Consider the following 21,167-nt stretch of genomic DNA (forward strand, 5'->3'; position numbering starts at 1 on the left):
TATATACTAGTAATTGCACAATTATGGAGACCACTTCTACGTTATGAAAGCTAATTGTATCTCAAGAAAATTAACTGCATATTGGTTCAGGAAGGTAATTACATGTTTGAAGAGGCTGCTTGCACATTTAAGTGTGCGCACATGCAGGTGTGTGAATTTTACAGAGGCATTTGAGTGTATTACTTGTAAACTCTGTGAATTTATCTGTTTAATATATTTTTTTCAGCCTTCGGTGCTTTAATTGATTGAGATTGAATTGGGTATGAATCGGGTAAGATACGCCGAGAGTTGGAGGCCAGGCAATGGATGTATCAGTAATGATAAATCATCACTAATAGATTTCGATTGATGACGACAATAGTATGCTCTTACCCAAAAATTAATGTCACATTCATTTTAAAAAAATAAACTAGTAAAATTTATATCAATACTTTATATTTTTAGGAAAAGTTTATGTTCTGTTACAAGAGTTAATTATCATCCTACAGGGTATGATAGTGTTAAAGAGTATATCACCATAAACAAAATAGCATTATACTGCTCCGATCTTTAATATAAGATCCATTTAACTAATTTGATTAGATTAAAAAAGTTAGGTAAGTTAGTTAATTATAAGAAATACTTCTCCGATTCTAAATATAAGACTTTTTTTGTAGTGTAAATTACACTACAAAAGGGATCCTATATTTAAGATTGAAAGAGTATGATATGTTCTTCTTAACAAACCATAATCATTTTTTTTAATATCCTCCTTCCCTCACTTATTTGATTATGGTTGAGAGAGTATCCATAAAAATAATTTAGAAAAAAAATTGATAAATATGAAAAATAATTCTTATATTTAGAACTAAAATTAACTTAACAATTAGATCCTATATTAAAGATTAAAAGAGTATTTAACTTACCATATATAAGCTAGCACCCTTACCCTATCAACTTACGGGTGATATCTCCTAACGGATGGAAACATAAGATTCAACTTGGTAATCAAAATACGATATAGAGACGAATTTATATCTTTTTGAATTATACGGGCTCGATTAAAAATTGATGTAAATTGTGAGAAGCAATAATTAATTTGTCATTAAAGATATGAAATTTCCAAAAAAAAAAAAAATTAAAGACCACTGTTTTTTTCTAAACAATTCCTAAAATTCCCTAACTCTCTTGTGCAAGAAAGTTTTTGCAAAATCTAATTTCTAAACCTACCGAAAGAAAAAGCCTACCAAACATCTACCAAAACAAAAGGAAACTAACCGCCAATAATCTACAAAAAAGAAAAAATATGTCCTGCAAAAAATGGGTATGCGTGCTAAACCTATTCTACCTTTGGACTGGTTGAGTTTCAAGACCAAACCCAAATGGAAATAGAGGATCATAATGAGGATCGCCAACGTTCATGGGCAATTGATCAGGACTTTTGAACCAAGTCTGTGGCAGTTTCCCAGTAAAACCATAATCACCAAACAGAACATCAGCAACTCCTTGGCCTTCAGTTCCTGGAAGCCAAGCAGCAACAATGGCATTTGCGAACCTTACAAAAGGTTCCATCACCACTGGCCTCCCTGAAATTACTACCACAACACACTTAGTGTTGATGCAGACGTCAGTGATTACACCTTCATTGCCTGCAATTGTCAAGTTTCTGCTGTCCCCTGCAATCTCTGCATATGGCATCTCCCCAACAACAAGAATGGCATAATCAAAATTGTTTTTCTTAACAAAGTCAGCATTTGCCCTCTCGTTAAAGACTATTTCAGTGCTAGAGGGAACTGTGTTCATAATCCCCTGGAGAATAGTGGTCCCTGTTTGCCAAACCAGGATTAAATCATGTTATATTATATAATGTCAATACTTCAAACCAAAAATTCATTGATGTTCAATATACGTTCGAAATTTGTCAGACAAGAAATGATGCTTCATTTATGTTTCAAGAACGCAAATTGATCTATCTAGTTTCCAGTTAAAGGGATATTGTCCTCCCAAATTATCCAGAGCCATTTAATACAAAATTCCAACTAGATCAACAATGCGTCAAGAACTGTTTTATGGGTTTTTTTTTTGGGGGGGGGTGTTGTTCAGCAGAAGCTAAAGTTTTGTCTTTCTCAGAGTTAACAAAATCCAGCCATGGTTCTATCTAATTATTATTTTTAATTGCGTCTATTTCATAATTAGAGAGATTATAATGCTCTGGATTATTAAACTGGAAGGAAAAAATAGCTCAAATAAACTGAATTAGAGGGGCTAAAAGTACAATTAAATCTTCCAGATTGAATCAGAGTAAGAACATACCCTTGGTAATGTTATTGCCGCCTTGTCCCTGCCAGGAAATGGTCCAGCCACCACATTGATAACCCAAATTATTAGCGTGACTACCTGTAACCAAAATCTTAGCTCCCTTTTTAGGAAGAGGTAAGACCGGAGTATCTGCATCTTCCCCATTCTTCAAGAGCACTAGTGACTTTCTCACAGCTTCTCTTGCCAGTTCTCTGTGATCCTGTTAATGTAATGTAAAATAAGAGTTTAAAGTAAGTATTACAAAGAAGAACACAAGTAAAGTAAAGATTTTAGGCGTTCTTATCAGATTCTCATGTACAATCATAATGTGTAGGTTTGATAGTTCAAAAAAATTTCTTCTGTTGTTATGTATTAATTGGTGAACCAGATAATGAACACCTAAAATAGTTCATTAATTAGGAAAAATGCAGAAACTAACATTTTTTCCTAGCTCTGAGACAAGACTATTATCAGCCATTGGTTTCTCAAAAAGTCCCATATGAAACTTTACTCCCAATATTCTGCCAACTGCATCATCAATGCGACTCATGGGAACGTATTTGTTCTTGACAAGATAAGTCAGAGTGTTGATGAATTCTGCGTAGTTATAGGGAACCATGACCTGAAAAATGAGATGAAGGTTAGACTTGGAAGCATATATCACTTGACCACGTTCTTACTTCTCAGGGACACTTACCATGTCGATTCCGGCATTAACCGCTTCTAGAACTGAGTAAGTGTAATTTGCGTGAGGAGGATCAGTGATCCTGTCAAGAGCTTCCCAATCAGATATGACAAATCCCTGCAAATTTACCCCAAAAAAATTCAAATGCAAGATAACAATATTCTTCATTCCTGCAAGGACTGCTTGCTTTGAAGTGCTAAAGTGAAGCCTCATGATTGGTCTTATTCATATTTATATCATGTTTTCTCATACAAGTCTTTAACGTTTGAAGTGACAACAGAGAACAAATACAATAATCCTATTTTGATCAGCTCAAAAGCTTAGTATTTGGATACTTGAGTGATATTATTGATATTGCAAACACCAGCGTATATCCTCCTACCTATTAAAGAGTCGGCAGTCAGGAAAATGACAATACCTTGAAATTAAGAGTGTTCTTGAGATAATTAGTAATAAGATCATGATTAGCATGCATCTTCAGTCCATTCCAGCTTGAGTAGGAGGCCATGATTGTGGACACACCCTTTTGAATGGCTTCGACATAAGCAGGCATGTGAATTCTCAGCATTGTGTCCCAATTTATCATTGTATTGCCCTCATCGATTCCATGATAGGTGCCACCATCACCTACGAAATGTTTTGCACAAGCTGCAACCTTCTTCCTGTTAAGCAAAAGAAAACAAAAAATCAATGATAAGAATATAGTAATTTGCAAATATAAAAATATATACACACATTTTTCTAAATCTTCCCATTCATACAAAAGTAGGGCACACAGACTACATCCAACATACCTAAAACACACAGAAAGGTAAAGTAAATGACTTCTTAGGGTGTTGATGACTAGCATTCAAGCACCAAAAAGAGAAGTGGTAAACAGAAACCCTAATTCCCTAATAAAAAACAAATCTACCCACGACAAAACAGAGATGTGGCTCTGTAGCACTAGACTCTGAAACACCATAAAGTTTCATAAAATTTTACTTAATTTACAGTATGTTTTAGCCCATATGCTTCATTCGAGAAACACATTAATCACATTCAGATATATTAAACAATGATCGATGAGTGATACTTAGTAAACAATGCTCCGGCACAATATTTTAAGTCCTCGAATCTATATCCCTATTCAGGTCAGGTGAAAGACTCACTTTTGTGTCAAAAATAATGTAACCCTATTAGATGATAATTGAACAACTTAGGTACGGGAAATAAGAAAAAGCATAGAAATCGGATCACATACGGTCCATCGACATGAGGAACGGCCTGGGGAAAACGAGGAGGTATCTCCCCCTGAAGCCCCAGAATGATATCTGTCATATTCTTCACGATTTCGGGATCTTCGCCGTAGCTTTCGTAGCACCTTCCCCATCGAGGATCTCTGCAAACCTTTTACGTGGAAAGGAAGAAACAAAAAGAAATTTTTGTGATCAAGCTTTCTGAAACTCACAATACATATGCAAGATCCTAAGAAATCAAAATTAAAACACATAAAAATTCGAAGATTGTTTAGTTTGATGATAATAAAATAGAACTTGCATACCGCAATGCATGGCGCGAAAATGTAGTTGACTCCCGTGGCTCTAACCTCCAGAGCAGTGGCATCTCCAATCCTCCTCACAAGATCAGGATCTCTGCAGTAACGAATATTAATATTAATCTTAATAATATTTTTCTTGGGGCTAACAATAATAATAATAATAATAATAATAATAATAATAATAATAATAATATATAGACATATATATATCATTTTATTAAAACTAATTATATATGGTTTTTAAGGGTTATAAAAATTGGATTAATTATATTGTGAAAATTTTAATCTTCAGTATCTTTTCCTTGGCCATAAAATTTTAAATTATTATTAAATAAAGTTCGGGACAAATAAACTATATCCGTATATATTATAATTATAATCTGTATCATAGATGACTAAAAAATCATTAAATATAAAATAGTTAAAAAAAAAACTAATGTATTTTTGTTAAATGATTACCAGAAAATTTTAAATGTTAAAATTAATTTATGAAGCTACATAATAAGGATAATGGTTTGGTCTTTGTGAAAATTTAAGAGAGTATGTGTCTTTTAAAACATTATTGTGTTAACTCAAAGACAAAGTATATCATTATCTTTATAGTAAAGTATCATAAATAAAAAAAAAAGAAAATGACAGTAGAATTTTTAAAACAAAAAAAAGTAGAAGATTTTTATAAAGAAAAGAGAAGAAGGGATTTTTTTTTACAAATAAAATAATAATAAATGAGGGAACTTTGTTGGTATATTGGTTGATATTGAAATATCAACAAAACGATTAATATTCATAAACTCTAAAATCATGCATACACAAATACATTAGGCAGTTTCTTCATTTTAAGTATTATAAGAAAAATAATTTATTTTAATTATAACTAGTTTGATCTCACTAACCCGACCGGTTTAAAGACTAGTCCGATTTCTACTAGCTTCATCAAAACCATCAAGTTGAAATAAATCATGATAAAAAGACACAAATATACCTGGTAGCTCCAAGAGCAATGTTGTGAGGGAAAATGGTGGCATTATAAGCATTATTATGTCCATGAACAGCATCAATCCCATAAAGCATAGGAATCTTCAATCTTGTTGACATTGCTCCCCTTTGAAATTCATTCACCATTTTGATCCATTCTTGGGGACTTGCGTTTTGTGATGGAGCACTTCCACCGCCACTTAAAACACTCCCAATTTTGTACTGTTTCATCACTTCGGCTGACGTCACTGATCTCTCTATTTGCACCATTTGCCCAATTTTCTCTGATAATGTCATTCTTGAGAGTAGTTTGTTGATTCTGTGTGGGATTGGCAATCCTGGGTTTAGGTATTCTGATTTTGTTGCCCCTCCCACAACCAGACAGCAAAGAGAAAGCACCAAAAACCTTAACATCGTCATTGCCTGCATTAAAAAAAAAAAATTAACTAATGTTTGATTTTTTGGAGCAAAAAAATAAAATTAGGTAAGTAGTCTCAAGGCTAAAAAAAATAGCTACATTTGTTAGTTTACTTGGCTTATTATCCATCAACAAAATTTTCACATGGATACAGTTAGGAATCTCATTGTATTTTTAAGAGTTTATACTTGTTTAGAATTGCTTGATTAATATAAACAAGTCGAGATAAAATTCTTTTCACATACTTTTGAAGAGTCATATTTGAAAAACTGCTTTTGAAGGGTCCTAAATCCTAATACCATGTTCGGTTGGAGGGGAAAAAAAAAGAAAAAAAATCGTCTACCCTCTCCTCTAAATTAGAGGGATTATTAGAGTCTATACCTTCAAAGTTCCTTCAACTCAAATCGGAAAAAGAAAACACCTTTGTTGACTTAACTAATATTAACTTGATATGATACAATAAAAAGCCTTAATGGCTCAAAATAAACCATAAAACTTAAAGAGCGCATAGTTGGCATTATTTGCTAATGAGGTTGGATTTAAGCTTCCCAATCAATAATTCAAAGCACGATATATAGTTGAAACTAGATTAGCCAAACACATTTTAAGAGCGATTAAGAAGAGTAATCCAGCTAATATGAATGAAATAATAATTATAAATGATGCATGATGAATAAACATGACCACTTACGAATTTGGAGAATATATCCGGAACAAAGAGGAAAGAACTTGTGTTCAATGATGGAATAGTTAAACGCAATAATTTAGGTCAAATGCTAGAAGAGCTAGGGTATTTATAGAAAACTGGATGGATATTTGATTAAATTTTAATTTTAATTTTAATCAAATTAGTCACACGATCATAAAGTATAAGATTCTTGATGGGGTGGTGAGGTGAATATTAACAAAAGATAATACAACATAAAGGATGAATGAGATTCTAAATATAAAGATTTAGATTCTATCACCTAAATATTATTTGATTGTCGGAGCAATTATTTAAATTTAAATACAGATATTTTTAGGACAAAAATATTATTTGTTGTTAGTTGTCACCTTGCGGCATTAGTCACTAAGAACATATTCATATTTACTATACTTAACTAGCATTATACTTGTATAATGCAGGAGATTATTAAAGTTAAAATTCTACAGTAGCAAAAAAATTGTTTTGTCATGATATATAGAATGATTTTTTTTTATAAGTCGGAAAACATATATAGAATGATTTGGTATAATATGAATGATATAGTATAATATTATTCATATTAAAAAGTTTAAGTTTAAGTTTAACTTTTTAAGTAATTTAAAATTAAATGATTAAACCATTGTTTAAACTTTCTTGGAAAAAATTTTATATTGAGATTGACGATCATGATATTATTGATATATACGCATGAATATTAATTATTGGTAAATCCGTAAATATATGATGGCGAAAAAACTAGTGGGAAAATATGTGGTGGCCAAAAAGAAATTATTGCTAAATATATGGCTGACAGAAAGATTAAATCTGAAATTTCTTTAAATAAAATCCATTGTAGGATTGCTAAAAACAAAAACTTTTCCGTGACCATCCATGTAATCTTTATAAATTCTTTTTTCCCAAAAAAATATATTGTCTAAATTGGGGTGAAAAAAAAAAGATACTAATAGATAGCGAAATTTTATGCAGGGTCCTTTGTGATCCATACAATTGGCCTTTTTTTGGCCAACTTATCCAGATGACCTTGTTATAGATTGCGTATATTTTAAAAATTAAAATTGATATCGATGAATTTAATTAATATCAATATCGATATTTATGATCATGATATTATCATTTAAGTTGGTTATTTTTATTGATATTAATTGATAATTGATGGTATCAATATTGATTGCATGTAAATCTGTGATAAAAACAAAATTTTGCCCCAGTTGGTTTGCTCTAATACTCTTACTAATTTTAAAAAATATATCAACAATATTTTGTTTTTGAACGTGGCAAATAAAAAGTTGTTATTACTGAAACTGTCTTTCCGAAACACTAAAGAATAGAACATTGAATCATTAATATCAATAACTAGCTTAGGTTATGATTATTGTGGCTTGTGGGTGTTAGAGGCTCTGGTCAATATGAATAGTTGAAGTTAAATTCTCAATTATATATATACTACCTCCCGGTATTTAATATAAGACCTTGTTTGATTTTTATTTTGATCCTAAATATAAGACTCCAATCCACTTTGTCTCTGGTATTTATGTATTTTTCCCCCTAAGGTAATTCTTCTAACAATGATAGTTTTAACTAATACACTTGATTAGCAAGGATATTTTAGAAAAAACAACACTCATTTATTATAAATAACTAACTTAACTTCTTTTCTTAATTTTCTCAAATTAGGCAATTAGCTTTTATAATTAAGATCGAATATAGTATATAGAATAAATATGTTATTTTCATTTGCAAAATCGGTTGGTTAGACTAATGAACCAAAAGTACTAAAAGAGAAACATTGCTAGAAATACGTCAACGAAAACAAGGGGAAAAAATGGCCAATGCCATAAGATCTTTTGCAATGACATTAGAGTGAATAAGAAATAGTTTGATGTAGCATTAGATTTTTCTGTGTTTTTTCCTTTGCCAACGCGCATGGAATTTTCATGAAACTTATTATTTTCACCAAATCTCTTGATAAGTTCCTTGAAGGGCTATAATTTATTATTCAAATGAAAATCATTCGTTGATGTAGGAGATCATTTTTTTTTAAGAGAGTCAGATTTTTAACCTAAACAAGATTTTGAATTAAATTCCCAAAATACCTAACATTGATGAAATATGAAGAAGTTTTCCTCCCCTTAACTTCCCTTATCCAAATATTTCATCCAAGCAGGAACTCATTAGAAGGGAAGCTGACATTTTCCAAAGCAAAAGGATAACTACTAGGAATCGGATTTAACAGCTTACAAGCAGAGGCTGCAGAGCTTATATAATAAGATACCCATGAATTCCCTGATCATGCAATGACGAGTTAAAGTAACTTTTGAATGAACACTTTGATTTCTATGCTTCTTTTCCAAATCAAATTTAGGAGAATAATGTTTTGTTTCATAGGAGGGGAGTTTCTTTCCTCTACAAGAGAAGAAATCAAATATCTCACCCAAGTAGCAATGCCCAATTGGTGAATTAGATCTGTTCTGGTTTCAAAAGCCTTAAACCACAGGACAGGACAAAGAAAAGGCGAATGCTCCAAAGTTTCTTCATCCTTGACATCCAAAGAAGCATAAAGATGATACATTAAGAATCTGCCTGAAATGGCTTATAAATAATTTTTTAATCATGATTTATGAAGTCAGGATCTGAGAAAAGTTTTGTCACAATTTACATGAAATATATTTATAAGGATTTATGATTGTGATTGTAAACAAGACCAAAGATGATGAGCTTTTAAGAATTTCTACTATTGGTAGAGAAGCTTTCAGGAATTTCCATATATTTATTTGGGTTGATGAGAAGCAATAAGCTCAATTAAAATGTTGAAACCATCTTTACCAAGGTTACCTTAAAATTTTTTTCACCCCATATATCGTTTGCACCCTGAATGGATAAAGGACTGTTAACGATTTGTCTAGAAATCCGAGAGCCATATAGTCTTCTTATGAGTTGAGCGTTCCATTTGATCGTATATCAGTTATTGCTTCCTTTTTAGTAAGATTGGCCATCGTTAATGTCTGATAAATAACAAGAGGGCTATTAGATCTTGTAGGCCCCCATAATTTATGGCTTACATGAATATTTGAGCTTAATATCCACTCACCTAGGATTAAGAACAATCAAATCTGACGTAGAACAATTTTTCTTCCAAAACCAAGAGGCATTTATAGGGAACGTTTGTTGGCAACAATACCTAAATTTTCCAAAAATTCGGTGAATCTTTCAATTCCTCTTTAGTGCTATGCATGACTATTTAAGAAGAATAAAACCTTCGAATATTGAAGAGGCTGCCTCCAGCCAGTGGCTCATTATGTATGCAAGCTCACTTTTCATCTTGCTTAATTTAATAGCCCAAAATTACTTATAACTTAGATCCCACAATTCCAAGTAATGTGGGATTCTTCTTTTAATACATTGACACACATTATTTACACCAATCTTGACGAAGAATTTGAATTCTTATCAATTCACTCGACCTCCATAGTAGCAAGAAGAAGGAGAGAATTTTTCTGAACACCCATTATCCTCCAAATATGATTAACTAAAAGAGATAGATTAATTTGATTAATTGGTTTCAACCAAAGTCCCCCACCTTTTATTACAAGGCTATATAAGACATTCTCAGTTAAAAAGTAAATTTTCTTTCGATCACTAGGGGAACTGCAAAGAAATCCATGTAAGAAGAATTTAAAAAGGTTAATTACTTTTATGGGGGTAAAACATGGCATTTGATAAATATCGGGCAAGGAACTAAGTCATACTCCTTTGATCCTATTTATAAAACACTTCTAATATGTTTCATACAGACTGAGAAAAGCCTTAAATTGCATTAACTCTTCACTAAAATATAACAACTTTCCAACTTTACCCCATGTAATATATACTTCTTTAAAAAAAAAACCATTTACACTATAAATGAAGGACAATATGGTACATTCATGATAAAAATTTAATAAAGTGACTTATAAATAGGATAAAAAAAAATTTCTCTCTCTGCCTTGTAAATAGGACCAGAGGAGTATTTTATAAGAGTGAGTCACAAGGCATGAGGAAACGATGTGCTTTTTCAAATTAAAAATATATTTTATTTCTGACAACATTGATGGGAGCTTGATACATAATTGATTTTTTTTTTTAAGCATCAACTCATGTTGCTAGATATTTCCCATTCGATCAACAATAAGAACTCTAAAAGGTTGAGTAAGAGAATACCTCTCAGAACCCAAAAAAAAGAAAAGAATCGAAAAGCATGTTAGCTAGATTTAGTTACATTCATTCTCTACTGTGAGCAAGGACAATATTCATGTAGAACAAGTTGCAAATTATCCACATAACTTCCACAGGTAAAAAAAAAAAGAAGAAGAAGAAAATTACATTATCTACGTAGTGTAAAATTGTAAGATATTTATATAAATATACTCAAAAGATAGTTATTGTTAATGAAACACTAGAGAGAGCTCTGAGTTTTCTCTGTTCTGGGAGATTTGCTTGGCACTTTCCTGCATCGTCTTTCAGTGTTCCTTTGTTGTGTTTCTTCTTCTCTACCTTTCTTTGTACCGTTTTCTCTTTCTTCTTTCGTTTCTTTTTTCTTCCTCCGCCTTAAACTTCCTTTGTTTTCCGCTTAGATTTACGCCCTCTTGCTCCGCTGCTTCATCAGTTTTCTTCTGCTGCTGCCGACTTCTTCTCCCTTCCCACCTTTCTTATCTCTTTTTCTCTATCTTTTTTTGTGCCTTCAGTTTCTTTTTCTTCCACTGCCATTATCTTCCGCTGACCTTCTTTTTGCTCTTTTCTTCACTGCCTTCGGTTGTTTCTTTGTTTCTTCCCTCAGCTCTGCTTCCTCTATCTCTTTGTCCTTCAGCTCTGTCTCAATTTTTCACTCCTCCCTATTTCTTTGGTCATGTCCCCTTCCTCTTCTCCCATACTTTTTGTTCGTTGCCTCTCTTATCCCTCTTAGTCGGGATTTTTAGTTCGAGAGTATAGGAATCCCAACTTGGGTTTCCTTGCTCATCTAAACCTTTTGCTGCTTTTGTTTGATGGTTTTTAATCTGCTTCGATGGTTAGTTGTCATAGAATGGACAGTGCTATGACAGTCTTGCTCTGTAGGCTGCTTATCGTTTGGTTTGTGATTTTGTTTGTGTTGTTTTGTTGCTTTTACTTTGTAGGTTACGTTTTGCTGTTCTGAATTCAAGCCCTTCTTACTGCTCGTCAAGCTTATGGCACCTCCGGTGCTGTTCTTAGGCTTTGCTCAAACACATCTGGTGTAGACGTCATGAAGTATCCGATTATCTTGGAGCTGAGCTTCGTGGTGGCATTCTTTGCTGATGGGGTGTTTAGAAACACCCAGAAGTGCTTTTGAAAAACACTTTCCCGTAAATCAAGATAAACTCATCCACATATTTGTCTCGTAGACTGTAAAATTACTTCTGAAACCATAGTTTGGTTGCAATTCAAACACCCTCTGAGTCTTGCATGTTGGGCTTGCTTTTTGTTGTAGTTTTTGTTGTTTCTCTGAGCTGGCCTGCTCTTAGAGGTTATTTGGGCACAACTCAAGCAGACCATTTGTAATAAGCTGGCCTTTTTATTTATAATCTTTTTATCTTGTGTGAATGAAGTTGCCTTTATTTCCCTAGGAAAAAAAAAAAAGTCAAAAGTCAAGTTAGATGGATGAGAACCGTCAAACCTTGCTTTTTAGTCTTACTAGATGGTAGAAGTAGTTGTGGTGCTGCTGCTTGGAATAGTCATGGCCAATGGATGGGGGGTTTTAGCTGTAAGATTATCTCCATACCACCTGCTATTGTAGAGATTCTTGGCATGATTAATGGATTGCAACTCTGTTGGAGCAGAAGTTACAGGAAGATATTGATGTATACTAACTATGTAGAGGCCATGTCTCTATTTTATAGAGGTTGTGATGAAAATTACATGTTTAAAAGCATTGGTGATAATGCTAAATTATTACTTCATAGGAATCAGACTGTTGTCCCGGTACATACCACTAATAAATATATCCCTATGGCTGATCATTTAGCCAAACTCTTTTATTTCATGGAGAGCAACTTTTGTATTCTAAACTAATCACCTTCTATGAGTGAGAGAGGGTTGAGAAAGGAAATTGGGTTTTGTTGGATTTGTTGTAATGTTTTAACCTCTAAGTATTGATTCAAAAAAAAAAAGTCAAGTTTGAAGCCCATTGGATGAGCTATCACATTTAATGGGAAAAGGGTGTTTCCATTTCCCTTGCTCCCATTTTTATCCACTTCTCATATCAATTGTTAAGATAGTAATTTGAATAGTATAGATTTCATATTATATAAAAATAAATTTATAAAATATTTTTATTATTGTTTTAAATAATCATGGCTGAAATTTAGTATTTTAATTTTATCTAATTTATTTTTAAAAAATATCACTTTATTCATAATTTATAAAATATGAAATTTGTACTGTTCAAATTATAATCTTATCATTGAGGGGAAGTGAGGGAAAACAGAGGAAAAAGGGAACGGAGACACCCTTCTCCCCACATATTACTTGGTCGCGTCTCTAATAAGTGAATATTGTTTTTTTCCCCCTAATAGTAACAAAGGATACTGTGCCTAGCAACCAAAAATGTATTCAAAAGTCAAAACAAAAGATTAGACGAAATTTTCTCATTTTGGTGATAAGCCCCCTCAGTTTATCTGAGGGTGATTTTGTTTTGTTTTTTTTTTTTTGTCCTGGCCACTAATTTGAAATGTTAATATATTTTTTTACCCAACAAATTTATTTTTATTTCAGTTTTAGTTTCCCAACAAAGATTTTGTGGTAAAATAGTGCAAATTTTTATAAAATTATAACAATTAATATTTTAAATAAAAAATTTTAAAAATTAAAACCTATAACTTAAAACTTAAAAGATTAAAATCAAAATAAAAATTATTTTATGAGACTAGAAACTACAAAAAAAAAAAAAAAGCCAAGATCCTAAACGGTGCGTTTCCGTTTTCGAGGGAATTAGGGAACGGCATAATCTTCCTCATCGCGCCCTCCTCTTCCATGAGGCGGCTCTGAGACTCAGTAGCCACCCATCCCCCTGATTCCCGTCGTCTTCCGATCAACTCAAAGTCTTCTTCTCTTCAGTTTCCACAGACCTTTCACTTTCAGATTCAGTGTTCTTGAGGTTCAGAAATATGGCGAAAGAACGTGCTTTTCTCGTGAGTTCCAAAGCGGAGTTGAAACGGAAGGAGAAGCAACAGAAGAAGGCCAAGTCTGGCGGTTTTGAGTCCTTGGGTCTTAGCCCCAATGTGTACAGAGGAATCAAGCGAAAAGGTTATAAGGTGCCGACACCAATTCAGAGGAAGACGATGCCAATCATTCTCTCAGGTGCTGATGTTGTTGCCATGGCTCGTACTGGCTCTGGTAAAACCGCTGCGTTTCTGGTACCCATGCTTCAGCGTCTGAATCAGCATCTTCCTCAGGGTGGTGTTAGGGCTCTCATTTTGTCCCCTACAAGGGACTTGGCGCTTCAGACTTTGAAATTCACCAAAGAGCTTGGCCACTTCACAGGTCAGAACCCATAATTTATGGCCTAAGTTCTACCAGTTTCTCCTCTACAGCTTAATTTCTTTAGCTCATTCTACTTGTCATTGTTACCTAGAAAAATTGGCCTTTGTGCTGTTTAAATGACATGGTTGATTCGTCTTTCTTGTTTCAGACCTTCGTGTTAGTTTATTAGTTGGAGGTGACAGTATGGAAAGTCAGTTTGAGGAGTTAGCTCAAAATCCTGACATTATAATTGCAACGCCTGGTAGGCTTATGCACCATTTGTCTGAAGTTGATGACATGTCGCTGCGCACTGTCGAATATGTTGTTTTTGATGAGGCAGATTGTTTATTCGGCATGGGTTTTGCTCAGCAATTGCATCAAATTCTTACGCAGCTGGGTGAGAACCGTCAAACCTTGCTTTTCAGTGCTACATTACCTAGCGCCCTTGCTGAATTTGCAAAGGCTGGCCTGCGTGACCCTCAGCTTATTCGTCTGGATTTGGAAACTAAAATCAGCCCTGACCTGAAGCTTGCATTTTTCACGTTGAGGCAGGAAGAAAAATATGCAGCATTATTGTATTTGATTAGGGAGCAAATTAGTTCCGATCAGCAGACACTTATATTTGTATCCACGAAACATCATGTGGAATTTCTTAACACATTGTTTAGGGAAGAGGGTATTGAGCCATCTGTATGTTATGGTGACATGGATCAAGATGCTCGCAAAATTCATATATCAAGGTTCAGGTCAAGAAAGACAATGTTGTTGATTGTGACAGATGTTGCTGCTCGGGGCATAGATATTCCATTACTTGATAATGTTATCAATTGGGACTTCCCCCCCAAGCCTAAAATATTTGTTCATCGAGTGGGGAGAGCTGCAAGAGCGGGGCGCACTGGTGCTGCCTTTTCTTTTGTAACTTCAGAGGATATGCCATACCTTTTGGATCTTCATTTGTTCCTCTCAAAACCAATCAGAGCTGCTCCAACTGAAGAGGAGGTTCTGCAGGATATGCAAGGAGCATTTTCCAAAATTGACCAGGCAATAGCAAAGGGAGAAACTGTTTATGGTCGTTTCCCTCAAAAGGTCTTAGATCTTGTATCAGACAGAGTTCAAGAAACCATTGATGCTTCTGCTGAGCTAATATCATTACAGAAGAGCTGTCAAAATGCATTTCGTTTATACTCGAAGACAAAACCCTTGCCTGCAAAGGAGTCTATTAGAAGAGTAAAAGATTTACCACGCGAGGGATTGCATCCAATATTCAAGAATGTATTGGAAACAGGGGAATTAATGGCACTTGCTTTTTCAGAGCACTTGAAAAAGTTTAGGTTAGTGCAATATTATACTCCTTCCAGTCCTAAATATAAGACCCATTTTGTAGTGTAATAAAATAAAATTACACTACAAAATGGGTCTTACATTTAGGATCGGAGGAGTATTTGAATAGTGGAGTCAAAGTAGATTACTTCTTTAATAGGTTTTTAAATTGCATTATTTTAATCCTTTTTATATTAGGCCAAAGCAGACTGTTTTGGAGGCTGAAGGTGAAGCAGCTAAATCAAAGCATCTGCAGGTAATTTCAATTTCTTCATGCCATGGCTTCGTTCAATTTTAAAACCCATGCTCTGGTCTAATTCAATAACTTTATTGTTTGTGTTGTTTAGACAAACTTGAAGTTTTCATCTTTAAAATATACTATTTATCTCATTGAGTTCATTATATTAAAATTTTTTTCCTCATTCTTCTGCTTGATCTATTTGTTCAGATATTGCTTCACTAAGTTGATATAAATATCTGGATGGTCTTGCTAAAATTTGAAATTCTTCATTATCATTTTTCTCTCCTTTCACTTCAGCATATAGGGCTTATGTTTTCTTTTCATTTTTTGTTTTTACTGAAGTATTACTCGTCAACATGCAAGAATCATGCATGGTTTGAACTTCATAATGAAATGTCGTGCAAGCATGTGTCTTGGATGTAAACTTGTATGTTTGTTTGATGCTTGTACTTACCATGCTAGGGACGTTATTGAATGTTTTGAGATAATGAGACTATCCTCAAAGACGTCTTGATGACTTGATGTATAATTATGTTGAGACACACCTTGTATATTTCTGATCAGAATATTTTGGAAGCCTGTTAAACATTTGGATGTGAAAATAGTTTTTTTTTAATCCTATACATCTCATTGTGTCTATGGATGGTAGATAGTGTGATGCGTTAAAATTTATCTTCTGCATCAATTGCCTCTTGGGCCCTTAAGGGTTCCAGCTTCTTCAATGAAAATTTGCTGCCAACTTTGATACATGTTTCTGAATTATTTGATATAATGGCACATGATCATAATTGGCTTTCCTCTGTTTTGTCTTACATAAAAGTATGATCACTTGCAGGGACCTGCTAGTCAATGGGTTGATGTGATGAAGAAAAAAAGAGCCATTCATGAGAATATTATAAATTTAGTCCATGAGCAACGCTCAAAGAATAAGGAAGAAGAGGTATTTGAATGTGATTAATGCTGTAATTGTGCTCATTACAATTTGACTACTTTTTTGTTTGGAAATGAACTCTATTATTACATGCCTGGATAACATATTAGAATGAGTTAATAATGGTATATTTGCATTTCTTTTTTGTCAGTACATATTTCTTTGTATGATATATTTCTTGGCTCCTTGCAGGGGGAAATTCAATTGGATATGACGCCTTCTGTGGAGAAAGGGAAAAAAGGTTTGTGCCTGTTGTGTTAGTCATTTAATTTTATTTCACTTTGATATTTTGTCTTTTTGTATGCATATGGAATTGTCAAAGTCACCCCCCCCCCCCCCGCCCTCAGTTTCCCTTTCTTTCAGACTATGGTTCTTGCTTTCATCATAGAAAATGCATTCTGTCTTCTATTCATAAATCTTAATATCGTTTGTTGAAAAGGAGCTAGGATGTTGTGATATTTTTTTCTTCTATTATTAGAAAAAGAAAAAGGAAGAACGTAGGATGTAATGATGCTTTGGAGTTTTTTTTTTTTTTAAATCAACCTCAAGCGCCTTGAAATATTTTATTGCATGAGAAAATATGAAGCCAAAGGGTTGTTAACGGGTTGAAATTAGAAGGTTAGGATTGTTAACATTTGAAGGATTTTAGTTTCTTGGAGTTGCTTTTTGGATTATAATTTAAAACAAGTATCACATAATTAGAAAAGCGTATATCAAGGTTATTAATATTTGACCATGTTTCTTTTGGTTTCAGCAGTATCTGGTTCTAAGAGAAAGCCACAAAGTTTCAAGGATGAGGAATTCTACATAAGCTCAATACCCCAAAATCACGTATGTCACGCTATCTTCTCTCTATTACGAGTACAACCATGTCATACACTATGCGGTTGCATCACTTTTGACATTAGAGGCGGCTAACTGTATATGTTGTGTTCTGCTGTCATTGTCAGCATATGGAAGCAGGTCTTTCTGTCAGGGCTAAAGAAGACTTTTCTTCTAATAGGTACTCTCACTGTGCTGATCAGCAATGCCCTTGTGTTTTGCAATAAGGGGAGGGGTTTATCTTAGAGAGGAATATGTAAAACGTGCCAGATCTTTTTGTCCACCATAATTGTGGCCCAACCTCAAATTATTTCATTTGGAAAATGCTCTGCTGCTTCTGAAGCAAAAAGCAAGAAGCCATATCTGTCTTTTCCACGTGTTCTGTTTGCAATTCAACATAGATGTCATTTATCACCTCCCTACCAGCCTACCTTTTGTCTCTTATTTATGTGCTTGCCTTAATGAGACTTAATATTGTAGATTGGAATCAGCTGTCCTCGATCTAGTTGCAGATGACAGTGCGGGCATTCAGAAACAAAAGTCAGTATATCATTGGGACAAGGTATGTGAATCAATTGTGCGTTAATGTTATCGCCATTGTACTCAAAATCCCCCTATTTTACTCATGGATACGTTTTATTTGCAGAAAAGTAAAAAGTACATCAAGCTAAACAATGGTGAGCGTGTTGCTGCAAATGGAAAGGTACCTTATCTTTGTAACACCTTTTCTCATCTTTGGTTGTTTACTCTATAATATGGGGTTCTCTTCTTTTGACTTCTTAATATGACCTTATGCCTCATGTTTATGTTCTATACATGATTATAGATAAAGACAGAGGGTGGTGCAAAAGTGAAGGCCACCAAGACTGGTATATATAAGAAGTGGAAAGAACGCTCACACAATAAGATAGGTCATAAGGGGATGGATAATGAAGGTGATTCTTATGGAGCCACTAGTTCAGCAGGTGTGGATTTGCTTCTCTTGATATTACATGTTTGTTTGAGTTCCTGTATGTTGGAGATTAGCTAGTATCTACTATCCTGATAGATACAAAGGAGGCTGCATGGGCTGGTCTTACCTTGCTTCCCTAGGAAGGATCATTGCAGCTCAATGCTGTGAAGTGTGCCTAAATATGTTCTAGCTTACTTGAATTCTATTATCTGTAACTTCTCTGAGAAAAGGTGTTGGCTTTTGCTAGTTACTAGTTACAAGTGGAATGGAATGAGGTGAAGGTATAAAATAATTGGAAAGCCATCAACCTACTATCAGGCTAGTTTAACAGGTTTTTAGAAGTAGCATGAGGCGGTTAACTTTAATTATATGATAGTTATGAGCAATGACTTGTTTTAGATTGTAATTCATTGTTTCCATCTTGTCATTGGATTCATCGAATGGCACAATGCATTCTATGAAGAAATGAAAACAAAAACTTAAAGGAATGATTTAATTGTAGGTCAACCATGCCTGTAATTACTATTCCCGTGTCCTGTAAGGGGGAAAAAAAAAGGAGGGAGTAATTATTTTTGGAACGAATTTGTACTTGTTTAAATCAGATCTATCTCAGTAAAATTAGGTAGTTTTCTTTGTAATTGCTGCATTTTTGGTAAGTTATTTTTGTAAAGTTTCCTGTGCAACGAGAAAATATTCTTACATAGATCCTGTCAATAAAAACAATAGCTGACAAATCCAATCATGGATAAACTTGTCAGCATATTAGTAGACTTCTGCGGATTTCATGTTTACGTGCTTCTATTCTATGTTCGATCACGGTTGGATTGGTCAAGTAGGCTTTTTGGAAGACAAACATTCACCCAGTGAATCTCTTGTTCATTGCTTGCTGGTGGTGACTGTTGTTTTGTAATGTCATACTGGCGCAATTTATCCGATGCTAATGACAAGTTGAATGTGTAAACTAAATTTTTTTCATCATTTGACTCTTTCTTTCCATCTTTCAGGGCACTCCCGAGGCGGTCCCCGGAAATTTAAAGGCAGCAAGAAGCAGCATTCAGTGCCAAATGCTCATGTGCGTTCAGAGATCAAAGATCTTGATCAAATTCGAAAGGACAGGCAGAAGAAAGCTGACAGACTTTCTTATCTGAAGAGCCAGTCTGCTAAAAAGGGTAAAAAATTTGGTAAAAATGGGAAAAAAGGAAAGGGTGGTGGTGGACGTGGAAAGAAAGGGAAGGGAAGGTAAGATTTTGTCAGTGACATTTTGGAGGAAATGTTACTTTGTTTGTTTTAAAATATTTAGGAGCAGGGAAAGCGAGGATCACAAAGAAGATAGGAAATGAATTAGAGAAATGTGGCTCTCTAGTGAAGTGAGGAGAAAAGTAAACTGTATATTTTTTCCCTGGGGGCAATTTTGTTGGTTAAATGCAAGGTTTCCATTGTAATGTTGTGCAGTTCTCATTCTTGAATTTTGCCCTATTCTCCAGTGCTTTTCTCAATCATGACATTTTTAGTTCATCTTTATTTTTGGTGTAAAATCATTTTATTTACTTCGGCAAAAGCTATAAAGTCCATGGAAACTGTAAAATGTTAGTGGATCTGAAAAATTATAAAAATTTCGGGCTTTGACTCAATGGCTTGTATGTAATACTCCATCCATCTGGGTCAAAGTGTAAGTATCAAATAATTAAATCACACAACTCAAAGGATCGGTTAAAATTAATTAAAAATAATAAATGCGTAAGAAATGTAATTTGTTTTTAAATCCCTCTTATTTATGGGGAGTGCAAGTGGGAGAAATATTGAGTGAAAAGAGAAATGAGAGAAAATAAATGAAAAAAATAGATGAGATGTGTAATCAATTATGAGTAAAAATAAAAAAAATGTATTAAGTGATAAAATGAATGTAAACTGTGTCTTATAAAATAAAAAAAAAAAGTAAACCTCTTTAAAAATTTGATGCTTATATTTAAAATTAGAGCAGGTTAATGTGTATATATACATAATACATGATAAGATAAAGTTAAAATTAATTTATAACCTCTGAAGTTGACACTAACAACTTTGTTTTCCTACTTAAGAAAAAGAGATATGTAATACTGACATACCAAGTTTGAATCAATTTTGCAAACTTGATTTTGGTTATGACAGTGGGGACCTTTTTTTTTTTGGGGGGGGGGGGGTTGAATTTCAATTGTCTACATTTTTTCACAGGAATTGTTTTAATTTTATTTGGTTGTTTTATAAAAATAAAATTTAAATTCATTTATTTTAAAAATTATCAAAATATTAAAACATAATTAGATATAGATAGTATTTAAATGATTTTTTAATCTAATCTCACTCTTTTAAAATATTAAAAGCTTTCTATACCTACTGTACTGTTAGTTAATCCACTCCTAAATAATACATCTATATAAATTTAAAAAAATATATTTCATTGATGTATTTGATGTGATATTTATATACAATTTTTTATAAATATTTTTAAATATGTAAAACTAATTTTAAAATATAGAGCGTCTCTCATCAATTAGTATTATATATCCTTTAATTTTTTGGTAAAATATTATATATCTTTTAATATACTAGTTGTGATTCTCAATATAAAAGTTAGGTAACTAATTTATGAATATTAAAAAACTACTTGAGCTAATTATTTATAATAAATACATATAAATTTTTTTTAAAGTATCATTGTTAATCATATGTATTCGAATCACCCTATTATTAAATTTTTAACGTATGCAATTATCATAATCGCTACTACTCCGTCCCTTATTATAAGATC

General features: G+C 33.3%; 2 protein-coding genes across 4 annotated transcripts; one reads left to right on the top strand and one right to left on the bottom strand.

Moving 5' to 3' along the window:
• Window positions 1-1,323: 1,323 nt before the first annotated feature.
• On the bottom strand, window positions 1,324-5,906 carry LOC114760963 (beta-glucosidase BoGH3B-like). The gene is made up of 8 exons (XM_028950284.1): window positions 5,485-5,906; window positions 4,506-4,596; window positions 4,206-4,351; window positions 3,381-3,624; window positions 2,975-3,079; window positions 2,717-2,899; window positions 2,293-2,497; window positions 1,324-1,805 (listed from the first exon to the last, which is right to left on the bottom strand). The coding sequence occupies exons 1-8, from the start codon at window positions 5,904-5,906 to the stop codon at window positions 1,324-1,326; spliced, it is 1,878 nt and encodes a 625-aa protein (XP_028806117.1).
• A 7,706-nt stretch (window positions 5,907-13,612) lies between these two features.
• LOC114760961 (putative DEAD-box ATP-dependent RNA helicase 29) lies at window positions 13,613-19,900 on the top strand. 3 transcript variants are annotated; one of them, XM_028950281.1, is made up of 11 exons: window positions 13,613-14,134; window positions 14,283-15,444; window positions 15,632-15,689; window positions 16,510-16,614; window positions 16,798-16,846; window positions 17,354-17,436; window positions 17,556-17,608; window positions 17,908-17,989; window positions 18,074-18,130; window positions 18,254-18,392; window positions 19,384-19,900. In XM_028950281.1, the coding sequence occupies exons 1-11, from the start codon at window positions 13,759-13,761 to the stop codon at window positions 19,620-19,622; spliced, it is 2,403 nt and encodes an 800-aa protein (XP_028806114.1). In that variant the 5' UTR covers window positions 13,613-13,758; the 3' UTR covers window positions 19,623-19,900. The 3 variants fall into 3 exon arrangements, with proteins under 3 accessions (XP_028806114.1, XP_028806115.1, XP_028806116.1); XM_028950282.1 differs by having other exon boundaries at window positions 17,360-17,436; XM_028950283.1 differs by having other exon boundaries at window positions 17,363-17,436.
• Window positions 19,901-21,167: the final 1,267 nt, after the last annotated feature.

This window comes from Neltuma alba, unplaced genomic scaffold (genome assembly GCF_004799145.2).
Source record: "Neltuma alba isolate B1F8T4 unplaced genomic scaffold, ASM479914v2 tig00011058_pilon, whole genome shotgun sequence".
Classification (NCBI taxonomy): domain Eukaryota; kingdom Viridiplantae; phylum Streptophyta; class Magnoliopsida; order Fabales; family Fabaceae; genus Neltuma; species Neltuma alba.

Bases quoted from the DNA above. Each gene is read 5' to 3' on its own strand.
- LOC114760963 (XM_028950284.1), bottom strand. From the start codon at position 5,906: ATGCAGGCAATGACGATGTTAAGGTTTTTGGTGCTTTCTCTTTGCTGT. The intron at 4,597-5,484 runs GTATATTTGTGT...TCGTTACTGCAG, and splicing joins ATTGCTCTTGGAGCTACCAG to AGATCCTGATCTTGTGAGGA. The intron at 3,625-4,205 runs GTATGTGATCCG...TTTGCTTAACAG, and splicing joins GTTCCTCATGTCGATGGACC to GAAGAAGGTTGCAGCTTGTG.
- LOC114760961 (XM_028950281.1), top strand. From the start codon at position 13,759: ATGGCGAAAGAACGTGCTTTTCTCGTGAGTTCCAAAGCGGAGTTGAAA. The intron at 15,445-15,631 runs GTTAGTGCAATA...TTTTTATATTAG, and splicing joins GAGCACTTGAAAAAGTTTAG to GCCAAAGCAGACTGTTTTGG. The intron at 18,393-19,383 runs GTGTGGATTTGC...TCCATCTTTCAG, and splicing joins TGGAGCCACTAGTTCAGCAG to GGCACTCCCGAGGCGGTCCC.